Source organism: Streptopelia decaocto, assembly GCF_964273445.1.
Source record: "Streptopelia decaocto genome assembly, chromosome: 1".
Classification (NCBI taxonomy): Eukaryota; Metazoa; Chordata; class Aves; order Columbiformes; family Columbidae; genus Streptopelia; species Streptopelia decaocto.
In genome coordinates, this window is record NC_138663.1 from 86,704,359 (window position 1) to 86,723,645 (window position 19,287).

Below are 19,287 nucleotides of genomic sequence, written 5' to 3' on the forward strand. Positions count from 1 at the left end.
TTCCAGTGCTCTGTCACCCTCACTGAGAAGATGTTGAATTCAAGTGCCAAATCCAAATTGTCACCCATTCTCATCCTGGAATTCTGTGAGACGGGAGCAGAATAAATCAGCTGTAAATAAGTATTTCCCAGCTGTTAATCACTGGATAGATAACCACTGGTGTCTCCTGCATTTTGGGGATGAAATGCAGAATGAACAGTGTGCACTGCCCTCCAGAAATACTTGCTAGACTTATGATTTCTAGAGGACAGGTATAGGGCAAAACATATTAGAAAAGCTCCTAAAAATAAACAACCTAAGGAGTAAATTCATCTCCTGCTAGGCTCAGTATAGTACACTGTGGAAAAGTGGAAGCATTCTTTAAGTAGAAAAGATGGGAACAACCCAGGGGAGGAGGCCATTACACAAGTAGAGGGAAGTCTGTGATAGCAGCAAATTCCATAATTTGCAGGGGGCAAGGGGAGGCATTCATATTGAAAAGGAAAAGGCAAATGGACTTTCTGGGTTTTGGACCTCAAATGTAGTGAAAGTGTTTGTAGTTGAAAGGAACTTTCCTGCAAGTGATTTTATTGTCTTTCAAATATGGGAAACCAATGCCACCTAGAAAGAATAAAATATTACCCAGAGTAAAGACATACCACCATGTCTTTGCATCAGCCTTTGCTATTGTCAGAGCATCCAAAGCCACTGCATGATCAATAGTAGCATGTGTAGTCCTTTGAGTTATCAGATTATATGCCTTCCATTTGGAATGCATTTATTCCATGAGACTGAACTGTTGTTACCATGAACTAATCAGTCCTAGAAATGGTAGTGGTTTGCAATCAATCTCTAAAGTCTCTCTAGTTCAGCATCCCTTTCCAGTGACCCCTCTAAGGACAATATGTCAAGTTAAGAAGTACCAGGATTTCTAAATACTGAAACTGGAGCAAAAAATCTTGAGCTACTGCAGGAAACAAGCTCTGTATTCTAATTTTCTGTTTCTTAAAAACTGAAAGGTCAGGCTCTACTATTAACAGGAGACAACTGAGCATGTTAATCTTTTCTTTCCATTTCAGAATAGTGAATTCTAGGATTCTAGAGGCGATGCTTTTTGCATGTATTAACATTATTATTTTACCACTGTTAGTTGTAATTATTCGGCCTGAGGCCATTCATAAAACTAAAAGTCATTGACAAAGTATTTTCTAAGACAGAAACTTGGTACCTTTTGAAATTCATCTATCTATTTATAACTTCCTTTAGAACACTGATGTGACGTTGGTTTTGCTTACTAGATTACAAGGTTTCCTGCATATATGCAGCTTGGTATAACATTTCCTGCTTTTTCCATGCAGGTTTTGTTGAAATCTCTGTGTTACTTGAGTGAACAGCAAATATGTCTGTAACAATGTCATCCTTAAATTGGTAAAGGGACCCTCTGGAGTAGCCAGAGGAAATCCTGTTTTCTATTTTGTTGCCTTCAAAAATTTCACATGACTATAAGTGGTTAATTAAGGACAATAGAGCAGGGGTATCAAACTCGTTTTCACCGGGGCCACATCTGCTTTGCAGTTGCCTTCAATGGACTGTATAAATGTAGGAGAAGTTACATTAATACAGTCCTAAAATTACATTCGGCCCTTTGAAGGCAACCGCAAGGCTGATGTGGCCCCCGGTGAAAACTAATTTGACACCCCTGCAATAGAGTGTAAGAGTGTAAGACACAAGGCCATTGGGACTTCCTGGCCCATAAGTTCTGAGGCTTCTTAGGAAGCTCTGGCAAGATGTAGCTAGATGCATTCTGCCAGCACAAGGGTTGATGAGACAACTTTGCTTCTTAAATCTTTTTGTTCCACCTCTGATTGGCTTCTCTTCCTAGCCAGATGCAACGTTAGAGAAGCATGACCAAATACTTTAGATCTATAATGCTCATTGGGTGGATCCAGTTGGCTGGAATTACTGGAGAAAATTTACTTCTCGGAGCCATAAAGTATTCTACTACACAATGGAAAGACTTGCTAGGCAGATTCATACCACTGTACTGCAAACATTTCAAGATTGAATCAGAACAATATCTCTCTTCTTCCAAGCACAAAACACAGCAAACTGGCCTACCCTCTCTCCTAAAAAGGTCTGGGTTCTGTAGGAGTTCTTCAGAAATCACTTAAATGCTATTTCAACTATCTCCCCTGTAATCAGAGTGTTAAAAGCAAACAGGAATCTGAAAGGTCACATGAGAAAACTTTCTCTATGCATAAAACTCCTCCTTCCTGAAATAGCAATGCTAGTGTCTGATCTTTGGCATCACTGCATAATTATATTGTATTTTGTCTTCCCTTAAAGCATCCTGTTCTGGTAGCAGTTAGGTGGTCAGGAAGCCATAGGAGGTACACGTCAGAGATGGTGAGCGCTCTTGTATAAGCTCTGTAATAACGACAAGGGGAAAGGTTACCCTAATTATTATGTAATGTATTTTCTTATCTTTACTTAAATTAGCTTGTTCACCTGTTTGTATTTCCCTTAAAACATTATTTAATTACTTGTAACATTAAGGCACATACCCTGTACACATGTCTTAGAAAGTTCTCATTCTGCATTGCTGAGATTAAACCAGCTAAGGTATGCCCTCAGGTTGCATGTTTTCTGTAGAGAGGTTTAAAGAACAGGCCTTCCTACAACAGGTATTTCTAACTAGGCTTCTGCTAACCAGATCAAGCTGTGTTGTGATTTGGCAAAGACCAGACTCACTCATATGAGTGACAACATATTTTTCTAGGGCACAAACAGCCATTGCTGCTGCTTTGAGAAATGTTCTCACAATAGAAAGGCAGATATTTAGTAGAGGAACAGCACACATATTTGCGTAGTATTGCTCAATACTGAAAGTGTCCTATTTGTATTTTAGTAGGTTTGCTTGAAAAGGACTCTGAGTGGCAGAAGGAATCATCAAATCTACTTTATTTTTAAAAATTCTCTGCGATGCATGTTGTTAGAGTCTTTGTTGATTAACGAAGGTGATTTATTGGCTTAGCTTAAATTTAACAGTCTGCCTTGTGGATACGTAAGCTCTATATGGAACTCTGTTCAAATATGCAATTGATTGAGCGATTTACATGAGTCCTTAAGCTCAGTTTGAAGTATGAATCATTAATTCACCAATGAACAATAATGATTAAGCAGTTGATCTTTTGACATCATAGTTGGGAGGAGGTTCTGAGAGGAAAAATGAAATTAAGTTAATAGTCTGATAGTGGAGACTAAATTGCCTTTCAACACACTGCAGGTGTTATGTGAAAGAAGTTGTTTCAGTCAACTCTACTTTTCTGCTATTCTTTGAGAACAATCCATCATAGTATGTTATAGTCAATGAAATGATATCAGCACATTCAGAAGTATTTAGTTGTATGTGTAAAGAAGTCTTCTTTGGACAAATAAATTTATCAGTATGACAAATGCAGCTTTTGTTCCATAGTCTGTCTTGAAAGCTTCTTATGAGGGATTCATTATGCTGATGGCAGATTGTAATAAGTGAAGATCACTTTTTTTTCCACTGCTTTTATTAGCTTGCTTAGGAACATACATTTGAATAGTGAATAATAACTTGGTTGGTATGTGTAGTTCATATAGCCTCTTGATTGATGTCTCTCCTGCCTAAAATTGGCTTGCACTGTGTCAGCTATTAAGGGATTTTAATTACTAAGAAGTTCTAGGAACCATTATGTTTCTTTTATGAAGTTCTGTATGAGTCTGATGTATATGTGATGCATTTCTTACAGTTCCAAGAACAGGGGAGAAGACAGAGCTTTAGAAAGCTCATCCTGAATACGAGAGAAATAACATAGGAAACAGGCTGACCACTGTTCATAGCAAGTGATGCTACTGCTTCCAAGTATCAATGAAGTTGTGGAAATTGATAATGCAATTTATCACTTTGAAAGATGTTTTTATTATGATTAGCAGGAGCAGTGGTTCTGTATATTGAAAAGGAGTAATTTCAAAGAAAGATACCATAAGGACTATGGCTTTAAATGTTTCCCTAACTTTTAGGACCCACCTCCTATCCCAGTGACACTGGTGTCTGCCAGTAGTATAGCATCACCTAAAAGCACTCGTGCCATGTTTGAATGGCTTGAAATACATGCCCTTTGCACCAGGCAGTTAAATCTCTGCGTGGTTCATACTGCCACCATATGAGATCAAATACTGCATCACTGAGGCCTTTCTGCACTTCACAAATGTGACCCCTGCTGTGTGAGGAATGCTGTTTCCTCTTCCTTTAAAGGCAAAGAGGCCCTACCTAACTGAGTTTGTCCATCCAAGTTTCCACAGTTTCTCACATAAGAAAAAGGTCATAATTGGTGGGATGAAGTACAGCCAATCTGAAATGAATCCACCTCATAGTATCCCAAAAAATTCTTTCTGTACTCCTACCAAGTCTTTGTTTTCAGCTTTTTCTTTTATTGAGGCTCTGTGGATTCTTAAATGTTTATGCCAGGTGCCTGCATAATTTACAGGGCCACAAATGAAGTGCATATGCATATGTGTAATAAATTTAATTTCTTTTATCTACTGTGCATGGGTTGATCTATGTTATGTCTTTAAAGTAGCAGTGATGAAGGATTGTTTTTTATTTGCTTATGCATAAAGCAGATTTTACATTGCTGTGTGAAAAACTATGTGCTTTCTTTGTATTGTCAAATGTAGTGTGCTCATTTTATCTTTTTCTTACTTGTCTGACCTCTCTCCACAGTCATGGAATGTATTCCCGTTAAATAGAGTTTGGTTTATACTTTGCTAACACCTCACATAAGAAAAGTTGTCCTTCCCACCCACTCAGAGCTGTCCAGCTCACTGTAGACCTTGGACAAGTCTCTTCATTTCTGCATTCTCAATCTACAAAATATTTATAAACGTGATGCATTTCTTTTGACTGGTAAAATGCTTTGAACTTCTCAGGAAGAATGGGTTGTAAAAGAGTCTTAAGTGTTCCATCCCTCTGCCATGAACAATAAATCAGCAGCTGCCATTGAGCTGGGTTACTATATATACACTTTTCAAGAATCCTTCCAGAATTCCTGTTTCCCGTCTATTGTGTTTCAAGAAATGTGCAGCTCATCTAGATTAGGCAACTGGGAAGCATCCCTTTCCATAGGCTGTTAACACTGCTTCTGAGATAAATAAATAAATCTATATGAGAATTTTTCTGTCTAAGGGAGATTACTAAAATATTTCTGCCAGAGTCTCTTTCTTTCAGAGCACAGATTTTCTGTAGCTGGCTCTGGGTGACTCTTTTTTGTTGGAAAATCTAGTAGTTTCTAGTGTGCCTACAGTCCATGGGATTTTTTAAGTCTGTTCTTAACATATCCTTGATTTTTCTGCCATGACTCTGAAGTCAATGGGAGTCTGTGTAGAAGCCTTCTATGGTTGAGTTGTTGAGATAGTGACCAGTAGGTAGTCTTACTCCCAATACGAAAGATGTAAAGCAGATCTGATCTTAACCATTATGTATTTTCATATGTGTATGTTAAGGTGATCATTAGGTTTATTAGTGTTGGAGGGGCAGGATTGTTTAGGGAGGGTTTATAAATGCAAATATTTTGGTTGTTTTGTCTCCCTGTTATGCGATTCAGAAAAATCTGAATTTTAGGAGATATCTTTTTCTGTACTTTGCTCTCATTTGTATGAAACAATAATTTGGCATATAATAGTCTGGATTTCATTTTGGTTTTGTTTTATTCAGAGAAGCATTTTTAGTGGCTATGTTTGCTTACCTAGGTTTCACTTGAGAAGTAAAATTTTCTGAGCTGGGCAAGAAACTCTGAAAGCTCAATGCTAATGGTGGTGTTTGCATTAGACAAGACACAGTTCAGTGAGATGCAGTGTGCACCTTCATTGTCTGAATGTTAGCAAGCAAAATTGACACCATATGTGCCCAACTATAATTGCTCCAAGAGGGGAAAAGAGAAACATGTCAGAACATTTGAGTAACACCTAATTCAACCCATGGTTATAAATAAAGCTGATGGTTGCTTAAAAACAAAAGTAGGAAAATATTATGGTTATATTATTCCTCAGCAGTGCTTCCTACATAGGTGAACTTTATTACAGAGACAACACAAGTGAAAAGAAACATATAACAACTTTTTATGGTATTTTTATGTTATTTTATTTTTTTCGCAGTAAATAAAGTGGTTATGAGGCTCCAAGGAAAACGGCCCAGATGTTAGTATGTTGTATGAAATTTAGTGGAAACAAGCTGTAAAAAACATAGTCATAAAACAGCCTGTCAATGCCACACATCTGGACAATGCAGCTGTATGTTCCCGCTGCTGTCATCACCCTAAGAAAACTCAATAGCCTTATTTCACCCCAATTAGGCTGCATACCAACAGAATCAGAATTACACAGGGAGGGGGTGTATTTTCACTACGACAGACCCTGTCAAATTCCTTTCAAGAAGTTTTTATCTTTTGTTCAGGGCTAATGCCTCAGACACTAATCACTTTGTAGACAGTACTCCAAACTATTCCCCTTGATTTGCTATCTGTTAAATGTTTTTTAACTTATTGCTTTATAAAAAGTAATTGCTTAATGTTGCCTCTTTGTTTAAAACCTAAAAAAATGACACTTTAAGAACTATGTGTCTGTTAACCCTTACATATATCATAGAAATTTTCTCCATTCTGGTTTTATCTCACACTGTAGCAAATGTAACTTCATTTGAGGTCTTACAAACCAAAGAATAGCTATGCATCTTACTGATACATTGTTTTTCAGAAAGTGTGGCCATTTTGATCCTCACATTGTATAATGTGAGCTAGCACTTTGTCATTTCAGCATGCAAAATATGTGCCAAATGCAATATTTAAACTACACAAGTAACAGTTACTTTGTGTTGTTTTTTTTTTCTCTGCAGGTGATAGAAGTAGCCAAAGCCATTCTGGATAGGGGTGAAGAAATTCCTGTAACACTAACTGGAAAGCTGTTGAAATTTCAACTGCTTTGTCTCAAACAGAAGGACCTTCAGAGAAGAGAAGCTGAAAAGAAGGTACCATAGTATGCCTCATGGAGGATGCTTAATTAATTTTATGAAAGCACCTCCATTCTAGTGCTGTTTGCACTACTGCTTTCTCATACTTAACTTTCTAGATCTGTAATTGGAGAGAAATGTGAATAGAAGTTTATCTTTTGAAGTTAATTAGATTTTGGAGAAGAAGCACCTACTCAAATGCAGGTGACACAGGGAAAGGGAAAAAAAAATAAAATAAAAAGAAACATGCAAGAAGTCTTTGCTAGATTAATAAGTAGTAGTGGTTTAGCTGAGTCTTACCACCAATCAAAAATAGAGCTAGAATCTGGCTTCAGCTGAATATATCTCACTGAAGTAAAGGCAGGAAAGGTTATTACTTGAAAGGTATCAAAGATAGATGCAGAGCAGCACTATGAAGAAGTTATTATCATGAATCACCTCTCTGGAGGAAATTTGGAGAAGTTATCTGTTCCATCCTCCAGCCTTAGGGCAGGATAAAATACACATAAACTATTCCTGGCAGATGTTTGTTGAACCAGTTCTTAAAACATTCTACTGCTGTGCTTTCACTTTTCTACAGCAATCAGTATTACTGCTCTACTATTTCTGCAATTTGGAAAATGTTTCTAACCTTATCAAGTCTGTTTTCATTTAAACCCATTACTGCTTCACTTCTCACTGTGTATGGGCACAGTTCTTACCTTCCCTGTTACTCATTTAACTAAAAAAATACAAATATATGTCATGGCTACTAGGTTTTGATTGTCTTTTCCTCTGCTCTGAACTCTCTCCAAATAGTTCACATCTTCAAGTCTGCTTCTCAGAACTGCTTTCTAGCATCTGTAATTAAAACAAAATAAGTTGTCAGTGGTACATTTCAACAGCTTACTCAACAGTTGGCCTTTACTATAGTCCTTTACTAGCGATCATTCGTGCAGCTGAAGACCGCTATCAGAAGGTTTCATAATTGCAGCAATAATTTACCTTGTTAATTGATCAAAAACTATAATGCAAATTGCGATGACATGGAGAGCTAAGCAGTCTATGCATGTAAAAGATGCAAGAAGAAAATTATTTCATGGATTTTGTGTAGTTGAAAAGTCTGTAAATTTCCTTATCCATAATTCTATTTGTGGGAATAATTGGTGGCTGAAGTATAGCACAGAAGTACAAGAACATTAAATGCTAGGTGATAAAGTTGTGTCCTGTTCCCAGAGAAGTCAATTGCAAAACTGATTAGCAAATGATAATGTAAGCCACAGTAATATATGAAGAATCTGAGAAAAAAAAAAAAGGGTTTTTAATCTCATGAGAAATTGAGAGGCTGAAGCTATAAAACATTTTTTTTTAATACTGAATGGAGAAAAAAAATGGCTTTTCTCTTAGGTATCAGTCAGTTCTGATAAATAAACTGTAAAAAAAAAAAAGCTTATAGATTACACACTTCAATGTTAAACTGGAGCCTTTAGCTTTGATTTAGTGAGATTCTTCTTGTGACTGTAATTTTATTTCCCTGGAGAATCTGATTATAGTCGATATTGAAGGCTGAAGAATCTCTGGAACTTAGAATTTCTTTTCTGTTTTAGCCAAGCAATCTGGACAAAGTTGTCACCTCCTCTCGATTATATCTATATCAAAGTATGACAGACATGAGAGCAGCAGTTGTAGGACAGAGTCAGGAATTGTGGAGCACTCTCAGCTATGAGTATGCTCTGCAGTGCAGAAACTGGGTTTTAATTTAGAATTCTAACTCTAAGTTGTCTGCCATAAAGTTTTTAATCCTTTCTAACTAGCTTGTACAGTACAAGTTGCATTGCCAACAACTCGGGAGTTGAAACCAGGACTTTACTAGCAGATCAATTCTCAGAAAGCCAACATAACTGTCTGTTGTGTTTTAGTTTAGTTAATATGAAGGACTGGCAGGAGAAGAGCATCAAGTGAATAAGCAAAAATAAACCATTATGAAATTTCTGTATTTCATCAGAAGCAGAAACTTGTTATAAGTTGTCAGGTGTATGCATTTAAATTAATATGCAGAAGAGAGTGTCTCTTAGTTAGAAAACTGTTTCAGGTGGTAAGGTGCTGTAATATGAAGTTTAAAATAACAAAATTGCAGAATGTAAAGCTAATGGAAGATTAGAAACTCCACAAAAAGCTGCACCTTGTAGGGAAGGAGAAATACGACGTTGAGAGGAAAAAGAGTCCTAGAAAGGAGAGACTTTTACTTCCTGAGCTATTAAGGTCATCTAGTGTTCTTTGTTGGAATCTTGGCAAGTTCTCAAATGTCTCTGATTATTTGAGACTTAATTAAATAAAATGATGCAGATGCAATAGATAAAGCTGATTGTGAACTTTGTAGCCTGATGATTGTATCGTCTGTTTTGGTGTGTTCATCAGCTTAGAATTCAAAGTAGTAGTATCAAAATATTTGGTTTGAAATGTCTGAAGTGGCATAAACTTGAAAAAAAATAATAAAAGGATCCACATCTCCAATTTCACTGCACAGATAGGTTGAAGAATCTCTTGAAGGCATTTCTAAATTTTACAGAAAGCAAAAAGCAGGGAAAGATTTTCTGCTTTAGTTTGAACTTGAACTATACACAGCTTCTGCAGCTGGACAGTCTGCTTTTCCAGTTGGATCTAGGGAAAGCAACTGTGTGGACTCAACTACCCTATCTCATTTGCATGGAGAGCTCTTCTCATTGCATTAGTAGCTTTCTAAGTGACACCAGCAGGATGGTAACAGTAAGTTAATAATGGTTTATTGTCTTTAATTTAACTTTACAATCCTTAAGTGTCATTCTTGCATAGTTAGTGCATAGCACTGCTGCTGGGTAGAAATAAGGTGAAGGCTTTCTTGCTCTTACAGCACTTCACTTTACCTTAATATCTTATGTATTATTTTAATTTTAGACTGGCGCTGAGCTTTCTGGATTTATAGTGTGAGGCTTTGGGATACTTACAAAATCTTTTTTCATTCTTTACTCTTAAATTACTGAGCAGAACTCAATGTAGGTGGTTTTGTTTGAAAATAAAGAGAATGGCTGAGTAATATCCTGTGTGAAATGAGCACAGGACTCTTGGTTCTATTTTATACTAGACAGGTATTTACATCAAAGAAAAATGGTGCTGGTACCATTTTACACCATACTCAAGAGTGATAACAGAGATAATAAAGACTTAAGAAAAATTGAGGTTTTGTCTTATTTCTCTTCAGTCCAGGGAAGGCTTCTGGCTGATGCAAGTGCGATAGTAGCATCAATGCGATAGTAGCACAATGATTCTTTACTTGTCTTTCTACCAGTATGCATTTCATTAGTTTTGTAGGTAAAATGTCTGCTTACCTCTCACAGTTCTTTTTCAATGAGAAGTCTTAACACTGTGATTTAGTAGGAATATAATAAACTGAATGGTGTGTTTCAGAAGGATAAAGCAGAGTATTCAAGACAGCTTTACCACATCAACATTATAGTGGCTGAGAGGGAAAACTACTCACATAAAAAAATTGAACTACTAAAATTTTACAGCAGTCTGCCCTTTGCTCTGTACAAAGGCTACAATGAGAACTTAGTTTATTCGTCTCATCAGGCAGAAGAAGAGCGACAAAAGGGAAAAGATGGAGGAAAAGAGAAACTTGGCAAGAAGGGTTCTAGTGCCAAGATATCTGAGAAAGAAAAGAAAGGAAAAAAGACAGAAATGGGCTCTCTGATGCCAGTCACTGTTAAAAAGGACACCCAACTGAAGCGACGGGGAGAAGTGAAAGAGGAAGCCAAATATATTGGTATGTAAAAAATGCAGATATACTACTGATACACTTGCTAGAAATCTTGCAACTTATCTTCTGAGTACTTTGTCTTCTTTTATTTTGAAAAGTCAAGATCTATTTGGCAGTATTGAAGCCTTACCACTTTGCATTTGAAGAGGGCACTGTGTTCTGCTCAGTATTAGGATAGATTGTGCAGCCCAAGAAATAAAATACAGATGAGGTATATGTAGCATGTTGACATCAAAATGTTTTAGCATGTGTGAGATTAAAAGGAAGTGGCTAAACAAATCCTACAGAAAGCCTTTCTTTCAGAAAAATGTTGGAATAACTAAGTACATTTGTGTCAGAATCCAAAGGTGGCTTTCTCCTTGTATCATAAACTATAACAGACCTGTCTACCCTTGTCTGGGGATAAAGCCAGTTTCTGTACAAAGGGAATATGATTTCACTTGCTGTAAAAACATGTGGATAGAACTGAGACCTGAAGAAATCTACTCCAGAAACAAGCTATGTGAGGTAAAGAATAATATGCTAACTATTGCTGAGAAAATCTTTATTCTTACATTACAAAAAATATTGGAGAATATGCGTAGCTCTCTTCTTTAGATCACAGTTGTATTTAATTTGGACCATAATATAGTTGAGCTACATCAGCATAAACAGGATCACTCCCACTGGAGAAGCACTTGCTGATTTTTTGGATGCATTATGTGTACCAGCTATTACCTAGTTGAACTGCTGCAGGCTTTCCTCGCTCTTTCATCAGACCTTCATCTGCATCTCATCTGAGATCAATGACACTATTCAAACATCTGAAAAGTGGTCCAGTGTTTAGAGCAAGTCTCAGTCTCTTGAGGCTGACAAAATTATGCAAGAATAGAACAGTAGCTATCTGCAGATAGCTCCTCATGTTCGAAGATAAGGTTTGGCTATAACATTCTTGTGATGATTTTAAGGTTTTTCAGGGCCTGAAGGCAGAAGTGTTTGAAGAAACATTCATGACTTTAAGAATCCAACTTGAAGTGATGTAGAGAACTCATGTCATCTTACTAAAATTGGTACTGAATGTACAGTACAGAGTGGCTTTGGATGGGTATTAATGTGCTTCCATTAGGCCACATAGAAAAAATTTTACCAGCTCAAACATTTCTGCTCCCTTCTGCCTTGAGGTATGGGCAGAAACATCATGTACCTGTGTAAGATATCCATACTTTGCTGCCTTATTAGTCACAGTTAACGAGAAGACAAAGTAAGGAAAATACAAATTGCCTCCAAAAACTAACAGCCATGAAAAGTATCTTTGTTTAGTATGCTTAGTGGCCTTATATGATGAACAAGTAGCACTGCTGTTAAACTATGATTTTGTTGACTGGGACTTGTCTCATTAGTCCCAAGGATATTTACAAAATGATGATATTTGCAGATTGCCTCACATGAGAAGTTGTTGAGGTATTTTGCGCTTGGTCACTCGTGTTGTATTTAATTTGTACTGAGCTGAAGCCATTTTGAACAATTCACCACATTCATTGTGCATCTGCATAGGTGGGCTTAATAATAAACGAATTGATTCTGAATCATTAAAAAAAAATTGTATTCATTGGATTGATTTCCATTCTGAAGACAGTAAGGAACTACCTAACAATGGAAAAGATAATCTGACCTTGCTGCTTCATGAATGACAGACTAATTTGGTTGGAAAAGATCATTAAGATCATCAAGTCCAACCATTAACTTAGGACTGCCAAATCCACCTCTAAACCATGTCCTTGAGAACCTCATTCTACCCATCTTTTAAACACCTCCAGGAATGGTGACTCAACCACTTCCCAGGGCATCCTGTTCTAATGCCTGGCAACCCTTCCCATGAAGAAATTTTTCCTAATATCAAATTTAAACCTCCCCTGGTATAATTTGAGGCCATTTCCTCTCATGCTATCACTTGCTACTTAGGAAAAGAGACTGACACCCACCTCACTACAACCTCCTTTCAGGTAGTTGTGGAGAGCGATAAGGTCTCCCCTCACTCTCATTTTCTCCAGGCTGAACAGTCCCAGTTCCCTCAGCCACTCCTCATAAGACTTGTGCTCAGGCCCCTTCACCAGCTACGTTCTCCTTTTCTAAACTTGCTCCAGCACCTCAATGTCTTTCTTGTATTGAAGGGCCCCAAAACTGAACACAGGTTTCAAGGTGTGACCTCTCCAGCACCAAGTACAGGGGGACGATCACTTCCCTAGTCCTGCTGGCCCCACTATTTCTGATACAAGCCAGGATGCTGTTGGCCTTCTTGGCCACCTGGGCACACTACTGGCTCATGTTCAGCCACTGTTGATCAACAGCCCCAGGTCCTGGCAGAAGCCTGGCAGCTTTCCAGCCACTCTTCCCCAAACCGGTAACATTGCATGGGGTGTCATGACCCAAGTGCAGGACCTGGCACTTGGTCTTGTTGAACCAACCTCATACAGTTGCCCTCAGCCCATCAATCCAGCCTGAACTGGTATTACCGGGGTTAATTATGAGGGTTTTGACAAGGAGTCCATCTAGGAAACGTGAACCTGTTGAGCAGGGAACAGCCAGCAGTGAGTCAGCTCATACCTGCAGCTAATCCTTCAGAATTATTACAGCTAATGTAATCTCTTGTAATTTACTCTGTATGTGCTCCCTGGCCTGGTTTATGCAGGATGAAATAGGATAGCTTAAACTACCATTAAAGCATGTGAGTGTGCCTTGACATTACACTCCTACTTGAAGAGAAGGAATTACAGAAATGCTGCTACAGTTAGCATTCTGCTTTTAATCAGCTTCTCCAGTCTTTCTCCTAATGCTTCTCTGAACAATTATTACTTCTGACTTCTATTCTTCCTGCTGAGTTCTAGATGGTTTGCTACAGAAGACTTCAGTCTAGTGCACATAATATTTTTAAACTTATGTTGTTATCCCAGTGAGGGTATAAAAGAACTGTTTCTGTGACCTTAATTTGCGGTATCCCTATAGCGTCAGGAAAAAAATGAATTTTGTTTAGCTGTTGAATGTCTGTGCTCTAATCTGGTTTTGTTGTGTTTTGGACAGATGATGAACCAGATGATGGTGCCCATCATTACTTTATAATTTTGGATTTCTACAACCCTCAGCTGTTGCTTGTGATGTTTCAGCTTGGGATTAACGTTTCAAGCGTAATTAGAATTTCCTCTGAGAATTATGAGCCCTTGCAGACATACTTGGAAGGAACAAAACTTGAAAAAGAATCTTTACTTTCACCTGAAGGTAATCTGGTCATATCAACAAAATCTGTGTAGAAAGGAGACTATTTTATATTCAAGCAAAGACTGTTCCTCCTGTGTTTTTCTCCTTCTCCGTGCCTTGTGTTTGCACATAGTACCTGTCAGCAGCTGTGTTTGTCAGTGCAAAAATTGGTATTGCCATTGATTGGTCACAAAACCAAATGGTTTGCCAGTGCAAAAGCTTGCCTGATCTGGAGAGTAGAAAGGGATTGACTATGCAGGCAGTGGTTGCTGCCACAGTTTTCCACAGCAGCCACCAAAGAACATTTTATCAAATGCATACTTCTGTGAATCATTAGCCAGGAAAGTGTGTTGCTAAGCAAACTTGTCTCATTTGGTAATTTCAAGGGAAGTGCACAGCTGACTACTTTGGGACTGTGGCCCCAGCCAGAGAAGAATATGCCACAGAATAACACCCTGCGATTGTACTCAGCTGTCCTCAGGTTGTAACACCTGTATTGAACTGGCATCCTAGTGAACAGCAAGCTAGATATGAGTATCAATGAAGGGTAACCATACTGAGCTGTAGTAACAAAGCCAGTAGATCAAGGGAAGTGGTTGTTCCCTGTTACTTAGCCCTCATGAGAACAAGAGTTCTGGGCTCTACAGTACAAAAAAGATATTAATAAACCTGGTTGAGTCCAGCAGACAGCCACCCTATTAGGAGTGGCTGAAGGTATGGCTTGCTTGATCTGGAGAAGAGAAGGCTTACAGGGCACCTAATAGTATCCTTCTAACACCTCTGAGAAGGTTACCAAGAACACAGAGCAAGACTCTTCATTGAGGTACATGGAAGAAGAAAAAGCACTTGTGACCATGAATGGCCTTTGGAAATCCCAGGCCCCAGAAGACATGGGGAGAGGCTGGAGGATGGAAGACATATCCTTGGTGGAAGAGGATCAGGTCAGGGAATACAAGCAAACTTGACATATGTAAGTCCATGCAACCTGGAGGGATGCACTCATGCATATCAAGAGAGCTGGCTGTGATGTTGCTGCAAGCCCACTCTTAATAATTTTTGAGCCATCGTGACAATTGGTAGAGAGGATTGGAGTAAAGTAAGTGCCACTTCTATCTTCAGAAATGGTGGGAAGGAGGACTCAGGGAGCTCAGGGCTGCTCAGACTCACCTCGATCCCTGGGATGATGGAACAGCTAATTCTGGAAGCAATTTCCAAGCACATGAGGAACAAGAAGTTGATCAGTCAGCATAGATTCACCAAGGGGAAGTCATTCTTAGCCAGCTTGATAACCTTCTTGGTAGATGAGACGAGCAGTTAATATTGTCTGCCTTGACTTCAGTAAGACCTTTGGTACTGTCTCCTCACAAAGAAACTATTGAAATATGGGCTGGATAACTAAACACTGAGATGGATTGAAAAATGGCTGGATGGCCTGGCCTAGAGGGTAGTGATCAGTGGTATGAGTCCTGCTCAACATCTTCATTAATGATCAGGATAGTGGGTCAGAGTATACCCTCAGCAAGTATTCTGATGATACAAAACCAGGAGGACTGGTTGAAACACCAGAGGGTCATGCTACTGTTCAGAGGGATCTCAACAGGCTGGAGAAATGGGCAGGCAGGAACCTCAGAAAATTGGACAAGAGCAGAGGCAAAGTGGTGCACCTGGAGAGAAATAACCCCATGCATGAGTTCATGGTGGGGGCTGACTGGCTGGAAAGTAGCTTGGTAGAAAAAGACCTAGGCAGGATGGCATCAAGTTGAACATGAGCCAGCAATGTGCCTTTGTAGCAAACAAGGCTAATGGTATTCTGGACTGTGTCAGGGCAAGGGAGTTGATCCTTCCTTTCTGCTCAGTACTGGTGAGGCCACACCTGGAGTTCTGTGTCCAGTTCTGGGCTCCCCAGTACAGGAGAGATATGGAGCTACTGGAGAGAGTAGCATCATACAACGACAATGATTTTAAGGAACTGGAGCATCTCTTCTATGAAGAGAAGCTGAGACAGGTGGGAATGTTTACCCTGGAGAAGAAAAAGCCCAGAGGGGTCTTATCAATTGGTGTAAATGCCTGAAGGTAGGATGCAAAGAAGAGGAAGCTGGGCTCTTTTCAGGGGTGTTCAGTGACAGACCAAGAGGTGATGGTAGAAACTGAAACACAGGATTTTCTGAGTTGGTAGCTATAGTTGTTCCTACATGTGTTTTTTGACTAATAATTATGGTTCCAGTTACAAATATGCATATTGACTTTCTGCAGTGTTCTCTGTGGTACTGGAAAATCCCTTGTGATAAATTCTGACACTGCTGAGATGGCACAAACAACCCAGTAAATTGGAGGATTGATGTCCTGGGTGCGTTGGGTAGGAGAGAGAGTTATGAGAGTCGGTTATGTTGGAGTGTTAAAGGACATGAGATAGCGTGGTGTGACTCACTGCCATTCTGACCACTGATGAATATAAAGTATTTACCTATGAGTGTTGTGAAGGATGAACTATGTTAGTGTGCTATTCCTTCCTTCCCATTTCTGTTGACCAAATGAGATCACAGAATCACAGAATGGTTGGGGTTGGAAGGGACCTCTGGAGATCATCTAGTCCAATGCCTACTCATTTACAGGTTAGATTGCATGGGCACTAGGGAATCTGTCCCTAAAGGTGCCAAGGTGAGCAATATGAGTTATGTAGGTTTAGCTTTTAAGATGTAGGCAATCACAGCACCAACTGATGGACTCAAAGAAGTCATGTCATGTCCGAATTTGTTTGATGAGCCATCTTACATCTGGGAGAAGAATGAGAGGAAAACATATTTTCCATCTTCTTATAGTTTTGTTAGAACTTGTAAAATTTAAAGGTAATGTCTTACTATAAAATAGTTGAAAGTGCAGAAAGCATGGGTTTGTTTATTTTCATTTTATTTACACCACCAGCTCAGGGTATGGGGGCATCAGCAGGTTTCCCCATATATTTCCAAACTTATAGTTAATTTTATTATATTTTCTTTGTCTTGTATGTATAATAACAAGAAGCTTTTAGTCAGCTTAGACAGTTAATAAGTAAAATTTGTAAGGAAACTTGTTAAAGGGGGAAAATATGAATATAGATGATAGTATATTGTGTAAGTAGTATTGTAGGTAGTAATGCAAGGTTTTACTTACTAAGAATTACTTACTAAGAATGGGTAGGTTGCATAGTAAGAAAACAGCTTGGCTAAACCATGCATTCTCTGGGGGCCTTAGATATAAGGAAGCATTTAAGAATTAGAAATAGGTCAGGTCACTAGAAATGAGAATATGTGTTTATTATGAGCCTATTGGCACAGGATCAGAAATGTCAAGATACAAAATGGGATGCAGGAGAACAACCAAAAAATATGTTTGTCCGCTGCTCAGCAGAGAGGGAGAACTGTCAGGAGGTGATCCTGAGAAGGCTGGCAGTGGTTAATGTTTGAAGGAGGCTTTTGGTACTTCTTGCTGGCATGTGTGTTATGAGGAGTTAATCTATTTTAATCACAAATACCTTTGCAGACAGGTGATAGTTATAACTAACCACCATTAATGCTGCTAGCAGAAAGATTCAGCTTCAAATTGTGGAGGAATAGATAAAATAATTGAGTGCTACTGAGCTAAGGTAGAGAACTTTTCTGGTCAGCTAATTCAGATTAATTTAAACTGTGTTCTGTTTAAAGATCTGCCTGCCATTCTCATTTATATTTGAGAATTCTTATAAAGTGAGACAGTGGAAAAAGAGCTGTGAGGAAGAGAGAAAGGAACTCAAATAGCCATGGCACTGTAATCTGGTTAATTTCTTTTTCTGGAAAAATACTGGAACAAAAATGAGGGGATGAGTAACAGTTAGTGTATGCTGTTCAAGACAAATCATGTCAGACAAATTTAACTTCCTTACAAAATGAAGTACTGGCTTTCTGCACAGAGGAGTAGTCTGTGTTATATATTTGAGTTTTAATAAAGCTATTTCATTTATATGAAAATAAATATATACTAGGTGCAGTTCCATTCAAAAATCTTGGCCTCTGTAGAGTAAGTAGGTTTACTATCAAATAGAAGGATGCATGGAGTGGACTCGAGGGAATTTGTGCTGGGTCTGGTATTATTTGGTATTGTCATGGATATTGGAATAGGGGGTGTGATTCAAATGCAAAATATTTTTGACAGAATGGAGAATAATAATCTGGAAAAAAAGACTATTCTCTTTAACGTGGACAGTATAGTATGCTTATACAAGAAGAATTAAATGTACAAATCAAGGCTAGGAAACATATGACTAGATGACAGGTTTGAAAGATAAGCTGTCCTCCTGACTTAACAAATGAGCATAAGTCAGCAATGCCACTAAGCCACTAAAAAACAAATACCATTTCCAGATTATAAATGAGAATATGTCTAAAAAACACCTGAAGTAATCTTATCACGCAAACTGACAGTGAGGTAAGACCTTGTAAGAAATGTGTGCCAATAAAAAAAATTCCAAATAATGGAAAAGCTCTCTTCCCACACTCCTCAAGCTCTCTTCCCATGCTTCTCGAGTAGAAAATGAACTGCAAGACAGGGACTGGGGGAGCAAAGTCCCTCTGACTGTGAGGATCTGATCTGTGACTACTTACGGAACCGGAACATACATAAGTCCATGGGACCTGACGAGATGGATCCCAGAGTCCTGAGGGAACTGGCTGATGTACTTGCCAAGCCACTCTCCATGATATATGAGAAGTCATGGCAGTCAGGTGAAGTCCCTGGTGACTGGAAAAAGGGAAACATCACACCCATTTTTAAAAAGGGTAGAAAGGAGGATGCCGGGAACTACTGGCCTATCAGCCTCACATCTGTGCCGAGGTAAATCATGGAACAGATCCTCCTAAAGCTATGCTAAGGCACATGGAGGAGGGTGAGGTGATATGGGACAGCCAGCAAGGCTTCACCAAGGGCAAGTCCTGCCTGACCAACCTAGTGGCTTTCTATGGTGGAGTAACTACATCAGTGGACAAAGGAAAGGCTATGGATGTCATCTATCTGGACTTCTGTAAAGCCTTTGACATGGTCCCCCACAACATCCTTCTCTCTGAATTGGAGAGATATGGATCCCATGAGCGAACTGTTTGGTGGATGAGGAACTGGCTGGATGGTCACACCCAGAGAGTGGTGGTCAATGGCACAATGTCTGGATGGACACCAGTGACAAGTGGTGTCCCTAAGGGGTCCGTACTGGGACTTGGTGCTGTTTAATATCTTCATCAATGACACAGACATTGGGATCGAG

The 19,287-nt window shown here is 38.8% G+C and overlaps 1 protein-coding gene across 1 annotated transcript in view; it reads left to right on the forward strand.

Moving 5' to 3' along the window:
• SPAG17 (sperm associated antigen 17) overlaps positions 1-19,287 on the forward strand; it is a 106,920-nt gene that overhangs the window by 12,577 nt on the left and 75,056 nt on the right. Inside the window, exons 4-6 of the mRNA XM_082076152.1 lie at positions 6,899-7,030; positions 10,601-10,793; positions 13,845-14,039. Of these exons, the coding sequence (XP_081932278.1) occupies positions 6,899-7,030; positions 10,601-10,793; positions 13,845-14,039 (520 nt within the window). The remainder of the gene's footprint in view (positions 1-6,898; positions 7,031-10,600; positions 10,794-13,844; positions 14,040-19,287) is intronic.